Genomic DNA, 7,939 nt, shown 5'->3' on the forward strand with positions numbered 1-7,939 from the left:
GGCTTCTTGAACGGGCCTTTTCGTTCAAAAATTTTGCCTGGTTGGGTTGAATTTTCTGTCTTGAGTGGGCCTCCGCGTTAAAACACTATTTATACTAAGAAATATACTAAACGATGGTCGTTTCCACATTACAAAGAACACCACGTATAATTTGGTCGTTTCGTCCCCACCGGACTCCAAAACCAAAACCAAAACCAAAAGTACCGTCCCTTCACACCTTTTCCGAACACACGCTCATCACTATCAGCACAGTGTACACTCTCCCATGGCCGTCTCTTCGCTTCGTTTCCCGCTCTGTCCATTCCTCATTAAAAACCCAAACCCAACCCCAAGCTTCAGACTTTTCGGAATCCCAACATCACCCTTCAGACCATACTGCTCTTCTTCTTCTTCGTCTTCCTATTCCGCGTCTCCATCCTCCGCCCACACATGGGAATCTATCCACAAAAAGAAGGTCGTCTTGCGGGTTGGGTATGTCGGGACCGATTACAGAGGTCACTTTCTTTATCCTCTCTTCATCATGTTTATAAGTTTTCCTTTGATTTTCCGGTATGATATGTTGATTTTATTTATATTTTTATAATTTGTATTTTATATCTTCCAGGTCTGCAAATGCAGCGAGATGAACACTCATTATCCAGTAAGATTCTACTTTCCTTGTTGTTGCTTGATACTCCGGTGAGCAATATCTGCATACATTGTCAAGGATAATAGGAAACAATCTTTTTCTTGTGATGATTTATGAGAGGATTTTATGTAATCATGCTATGCTTGGTATTTTATTCATTTTGAAGACTTTGACCCTTTACTGCCTATACTACTTTAATAGGCTCCAGCTAGAGGGGAGGGGTTCTTGCTAAAAAAAACGTTACAATCTTTGATATGTAGCTATTGAAGAAGAATTGGAGACGGCCATTTTTAAGGCCGGTGGGATTCGTGATAGTAATTTTGGGAATCTCCACAAAATTGCATGGGCGAGAAGTAGCCGTACTGATAAAGGAGTAATTTATTTAAATTAGTTCTGCTGATTAGTTTGTTTTGTATTGCATTTTCAGTATATTTGCCTGTGTACAACATGAGTTTGCTGATTTATTTTATTTTATTTTTTTTGGTGGATACTTTGTGGCCAACCATATGTTTTAGGTTCACTCGTTGGCAACGACAATATCCTTGAAAATGGAAATTCCTGAAAATGCATGGAAAGAAGACCCTTGTGGCATGGCTCTTGCAAATCACATAAACTATTATCTTCCCAAAAATATTAAAGTCTTTAGCATTTTACCCTCACAGAGGTGAGACCCTGATTTTTTTTTTTTGCCTTTTATTTCTTAGGAAATACCATGGTGATAGAGTAAAGACATGAATATGTGTTTTTTTTTTGTTCAAAAAAGGCTCTGTTTCACTTGTTTCATATATGAATTGGGGTAAGAGTATCTAATAAGTTAATTAATTACTTCCTCATTAGACTGACACAAGAAAATTGCAAACCGTTTCCATGATTGCAAGCCTTTTTGTCATATCTTGTTGCTTTCTCCCAACTGTGATTCTCATCATGTCTTACTTAAAACTGTAGAAAGAGAGATCGTTTAGTTAAACCAAATAAAGGTTTTCTCAAATATAATTATACTACATTATAAGATGAAGACTGCATAGTTGACTTCTGATTGTTCAGGCCTTGAAGTGTTTTCTGTTCAGTTAGAATTGCATTTTCTCATTGTTTGTTGAAAGAATACAACAAGCTGACCATTTACATGAAGTTCTGTTTCACAAGTTTGTGCTGCTCTCCCATTTCATCTTCTAATCCTTCGATTATGTTCACCTGCTTCTATGTTATAGGAGATTTGATCCTAGGAGGGAATGTAATCTCCGGAAGTATTCTTATCTTCTTCCTGCTGAAATCATTGGAATTAAAAGTTACTTTAGCACAACTGAAGTTGATCATCATCTGTTGGACTTCAACAATATATTGAATGCTTTTGAGGTGGGATACATTTTTCTTTTATTCCCTCTATAAATGAAAATTTCCATTTCTTCTCTGGTTGTGAAGTGAATGTTAATTTTGCATAACCTTTTATTGATTAAATCCTGTGTCAACCTCCAAATTTATTCCTACACTCTACATTTTGCTTATAGGCACGCTAACATGCTTTTAACTTAGTTTCAGAACTGCTCATATGATTGATCTGGTGTTCATACTTTTGAATGGTGAAAAGAAGCTATGAGATCATTTGGAGGAATAAAATGTCATAGCTTTTATACTATTAGAGTAATGATCTTCTTCATCCCAATCCTTATCATCCCCAGCCACACTCAATCATATGGCACATCACCATGTGTAACCGGAGACGACAAGGTTTAGTATGAAGAGTAGCATTGCTCGTATTATTAATGCTAGGTATTTTTTTTCTCTTATAAGAATTCTTTAAGCCTTCTTTTAGGATCATCACAGTCTCAGAGAAGGTTGGTGTGTAAGACTTATTATGACCTTGCTGATCTGGCCTCTATGCAGAGTAGTCCATTGTGATTATGGTCCATAGAAACTGTCTATTTTTCCATATAGAAGAGGTCACCTGTACAACAATTTTTAATTTGAGAATGCCATTTGTAGGGAGAACATCCCTTCCACAATTATACAGTACGGTCCAAGTACAGAAAACGGTTTCCTGCTAAACAATCACATGGAAATGGCAGCGTTCCCAGAAGAGCAAAAGCATCTGGTGAGGCAGCCTCTGAGATCGAGGGAAGTGATGGAGAGGAAGATTTTCGGAGTGATGGAGCAATTGCATTAGATGTTGAGAGGATGAGCAAAAACTCTTTAGATTCCAGTGTTTCCCATGAACTTCTAGCTGACACTTGCAATAAGTACGAAAATGGTCTGAAGTCCCGCACCACCAATTTAGTTGTCCATGCAAGATGGCTACATGAACCTGATGAGATGGACAGGATAGGTGCTTCTCACTTTAGAAAGATCTTTCACTGTTCTTGTGGAACACTGGAGAAATCACTTGGATTTCCTTATGTCGAGCTTTCTATATGGGGAGAATCATTCATGTTACATCAAGTAAGTTTTCACAATGTAACTCAACAATCTTTTTCTTTTTTTTTTTTCTATCCCATTTTTTGTACACGCCTTTCATCTTTATTTCACGTACTAAAAGAATCTAGATGTGGAAGCACAAACATGGGGAAGTGTATGCACAAAACTTGCTTTAATTACCTGTGGGTGCAACTTAAGGTTATGGCGACTTCTATGGGGTTGATCTGCTTTAATTAACCTCCTTTGGTTGCCTTGTACTTGGTGAAGAAATTACAGTCAAGTAAGCTAGTGTATTCCTGGTGTTTTACTAATTTATTCCACAATCCTTTAACATCAGTTTCTACTTATTTCAATAGATCCGCAAAATGGTTGGGACTGCTGTGGCTGTAAAGCGGAACTTACTTCCTAGAGATATTCTAACTTTGTCGCTTTCCAAGTTCTCACGGATCATTCTACCCCTTGCCCCATCCGAAGTGTTGATTTTGAGAGGAAATAGTTTTTCTCTGAGAAAAAGACCGGGAGATGCAATGAGACCTGAAATGCTAGCGATAGTTGAATCAGAAGAAATTTTGAAGGCGGTTGATGATTTCTACACCTCTATAATGTTGCCTGAAGTTTCCAACTTACTGGATCCTTTGGGTTCTCCTTGGAAAGAATGGGTTGAAAAATTGGATGAGCATACAAGCATCCCTGATGCAGAATTGGATGAAGTCAGGGAAGCTTGGAAATTGTGGAAGGAAAAGCTTCGGAGTAATGCCACAGTTGCATCAGTCATAAACCAATGAGACTAAGGTAAGTTTTTACTCGGATGATTTAATTGTAAAATTAGTTTTTCCTAGAATTTGGTTATCTTCTTTAATTATAAATAATTGGGCTAAACTTCTCACCAGTTACTCACATCACATCTTGAAGTTTGCTTATGTCATTTGCAAAACTCAATGATTGGCATAATCCTCATGTTCCGTCGTCTGTTCCAGTTCTTGTGTGATTGGGTCAAAGTACCGTGGCAATTATTTCTTAGATATAGGATGAAACACTTTCATGAATTGAGTAAGTATTGATACCATAGGCATGTCTAAATGCAGCCATGATCTTTTGAGATATAGCTATGCCTGCTACCCGTTATTTATGCTATACTTGTATTGGCTGATGATTGGATGTGTCCAAAGCATGGAAGTTTTAGTATTGCAAATCAAGGCATATAAGAAGACTTGGAAAAATTAAGAAAAAAATTCTAAATGATTAAACATCATCTCATAAAAAAATGTATCAAAAAAGTGTTAAAAAAGCTCTTCAAAGGCAGATTGTGAACAACATATATAAGGTAAAAAACTTTTTTTTAAGTTAACAAAACGGTTTTGTTGTAGTTTGAGGAAAATATATACTTAAAACTTATGTTGTTGATTAAGTCATTGGATGAATGGACAGAACGTTAAATCTCTTATGCCGTTATTCCTTGCTATCTCAAGTATTTATTTTAAATCTAGCGGATGACTTTTAAATTAAGCCAAGTGTTTGAAAATCTTCCAAATATTTTAAAAATCCAAACTAAATGGGATATTTGTAGTGTTAATGAACCAAACATATTTTTCAAGTAGGACTCTTTAAATTTTAGAACATGAAAATAATATAGTTTTAAAATTTTATTTTGTTTAAATGATTTTATTTTATTTTTATCTTATTTTATTATTGTTAAACTAATTGAGTTGTTCTATCCATCATCTATATATCACATATATTTGTTATGAGAAAAATGAAATAAAATTAAAAGAGATGTGGTGTGTGGTGTAGGGTATGATAAATAAAATTTTTATTAAAATTAATATTATAAAACTGTTAACTTTCGATGTTGTATCCTTCAAAACTTTGATCATTACTTCATGAGTTGTGTAGTACGAGACATCTGATTGATAAGGCCAAATGAACTTTTCTTTTTCATAATTTTTTTAAACATTTTTTTATACTCTTAAACATTTTTTTTAAATTACAATATCATTAAAAAATATTTACTTAATCATTATTAAAAAAATAATAAACAAAAAAAAAATTAATCGGTATAAATGCTTGGATCCAAAATGAGGACCCAAACATTTATCTTACTTCATAGCTTGAAGAGAGGACACGTGGACAATTGCAAATCAATTTTTTTCCTTCTTTTCTACTCTCTCTCTCTCTCTCTCTCTCTCTCTCCTTCCCCTTCTTCCCCTCCCGCATCGAAACACTCTTCCCTTTGTGAGTTGTTGTCGTCCGTCTTCAAGTTCAAGTCCCCTTCTTCCCCACCACAAAAGCTCATTGCATTCTCCACCATTGCTGACGATGACTTTGCAACAATATAGAGTAAGCATTTTTCTTTATTTGTTCTCCCACTTTTTTCTCTACAAAATTTCATCTATTTTCTTTTCTTTCTATGTTTTTAGATCTAAGCTATGTGAGGAAATCTCTGGAAAAAAAATTGTGCGTCTTGGGTTGGATGTTCGGGAGGAGGCGTTTCGGATCGAACCAAAAATGAGAAGTTTGGAAAGTTTGCATTTTTATACCATTTTTTAAAAAGTTCAGGTTTTTTTATTAGTCTATTAGTCTTTAATGGTTTTCTGGTCCATCTGAAAATCAAATGAATGACATCTTCTTCTGCCCCATCTGAAAATCAAACAAAACAGTGTATACTCTCAATAGAAATGATGCAAGATGCCTACGGTTATAGCTCATCGACATGGTTTCCATTGTTGATCTCTAAGATCTCCCCAGCCTCTTGTTTATTCTACAAATTTTTAGTGAGATAGAATTTTGGGTTTTTTCTTAGTTAATTAGCTATCCAATTTAGGTGTTTTTTCATTAGTTTGGGAGTTGATTCTCTTGTATACGACATGTGTACGTTAGCGTTGCCTAGATTTCTATTAAGAAAGTTCTTATAAAAAAAAAAAAAAAAATGGGGTTGATGTAAAACAAACCAGAGCTAAAAATTGCAAAAAAAAAAAATTCAGTAGGGGAGAGAGACAGAGACAGAGACAGAACTTTCAAACTAATCTATGAAAGAGGTGACACCGCATGAGGGAAAAAATTGGAAAGCAAAGAGATAAGTTGGTGAAATGAAGAAAACACAAAAGGGAAGGGAATTTCTTGAGAAAACACAGGGCAAAATTGGAAAAAAAAAAATGGAGATTGAAAAAATATTGTTCATTAATCAGGGGCAAAAACGTAATAATACTTAGTCAAACAAGGGCATTAGCGAAACAAAAAAATCAAATAACATAGGAACCAAGGGCAAAATTGTAATAAAAATCATTCACAGAAGGGCACAAGTAGAAAGTAAAATACAAGAGCCAAGACAAAACTGTAATAATAATCAGCTACATAAGAGTAGAAATGAAAAAGTGTCAAACAAAAGTTACTATTCATTCATGTTCACTTAAGGATAGCCACTTTTATGGTATAATAAGATATAAGAGATATATATATATATGTTATCAGTTTTGTTATGTACAAGTAAGTTTGCGTATCAATTTATATACTAATATTGTTGTCTTCATATTCTAAATTCAAATTAGCATTATTTTTAATAAAATTTACTTTCTGATCAATCATATTGAATGGATACGTATATTAGTACGCAGAATCACTTATAATTAGATTTTTTTATATGTTATATTATTTGCCTTCTACCAGGGTTAACATTCCCATTTTTTTTATATGTTATATTATTTGCCTTCTACCAGGGTTAACATTCCCATGGTTCTAAAACCGATCTAGACCTGCCCGTCCAACAGGTCGAACCTCGGACGGGCCGAACATTGCAGTCCGATTATACACCCACAATCGGGATGTGCTACAGTGTAGTTGGGTTGTGGGCTTTTGACCATGTAACACGGCCGATTGACCACTTCAGAATTATACTTCAATTGCTTCCGTTACCAATTCTTGGACCGCTCTCTATTACGGGTATCGTTCAACTTTTTTGAAAAAGAAAGGGAACTAATGGAAAGCAGTACTTTCAGGTCTTGATGCCCTTTGGATAGAAGTTTAGATGCTCTTTTGAAGATGAACTCGAACTCAAGTTGTATGTGAAACAAAATAAAATAATCCAAGTTTGGTTGTTCAATACTTTATTACATCCCTATATATTCCAATTTGAGATAGGAAAACGTTTTTCACAACACCCTCATCCAACTCTTATTCTGTATTAGTGTGGCATTATCTATTGAATTTTGAATTTATTATTTAAAAAAAAAAAAAAAAAAACAGAACTGGTCTAATGGTTGATGGGCAGTGTTATTATATGTCATGTCAATATAGTGAGATGAGAGTAGTGTGTGACACTTTTTATATTAAGTCTATTCATTTCCCTATCACCCCTTCGGTAAAACATTATCATAATTTATTTTTCATGGAAAACTTGTTAATAACAAATCTTGCTTTGCTACCAAACTAAAAAACAAAACATGGAAACAAATTATTACTAGATTTTGTGATAATATTATTTGTGTAAATGGAAAATTACTAGATACTTCAAAATATTGATGATGATACGTCTCTGTCTTCTGATCGATCACAAGTGTAACACCCCGTATTTCAGTGTATTTTTACTGAAGGATTATTTTTTACTGTTCAAAAATTTATCCTCTTATTTTAAAATTGGTTGGATTTTGAGTAAGTTTATTTCTATGATTTTATTTGGTGAAAATTAATTTTATGTGCTTTCTAAATATTTATTTATTGTTATGCATTTAAATTGCTTTTAATATTTAAATTAATTACCGTGGGATTTAATTATTTCAATTTGACTTTACCATTACGTTTAAATTATTTTATTTAACTTGTGGTTTTAAAATCGTCTTCGTTGGATCTTTTTTGTGACCCAAGTTATGAGGATTGGACCTCATTTCTTTTCCCTCTTTTTTTCTTTCC

At 34.0% G+C, this 7,939-nt stretch overlaps 1 protein-coding gene across 2 annotated transcripts; it reads left to right on the forward strand.

Moving 5' to 3' along the window:
• Positions 1-127: 127 nt before the first annotated feature.
• On the forward strand, positions 128-3,829 carry LOC121238919 (putative tRNA pseudouridine synthase). Of its 2 annotated transcripts, XM_041136018.1 has the most exons (7): positions 128-494; positions 605-640; positions 889-1,001; positions 1,144-1,292; positions 1,837-1,981; positions 2,609-3,061; positions 3,394-3,829. In XM_041136018.1, exons 1-7 carry the CDS (start codon positions 266-268, stop codon positions 3,820-3,822), a joined length of 1,554 nt encoding a protein of 517 aa, XP_040991952.1. In that variant the 5' UTR covers positions 128-265; the 3' UTR covers positions 3,823-3,829. The 2 variants fall into 2 exon arrangements, with proteins under 2 accessions (XP_040991952.1, XP_040991953.1); XM_041136019.1 differs by lacking the exon at positions 889-1,001 and having other exon boundaries at positions 278-471.
• Positions 3,830-7,939: the final 4,110 nt, after the last annotated feature.

The sequence above is a fragment of the Juglans microcarpa x Juglans regia genome, chromosome 7D, assembly GCF_004785595.1.
Source record: "Juglans microcarpa x Juglans regia isolate MS1-56 chromosome 7D, Jm3101_v1.0, whole genome shotgun sequence".
In the NCBI taxonomy this organism is placed as follows: Eukaryota; Viridiplantae; Streptophyta; class Magnoliopsida; order Fagales; family Juglandaceae; genus Juglans; species Juglans microcarpa x Juglans regia.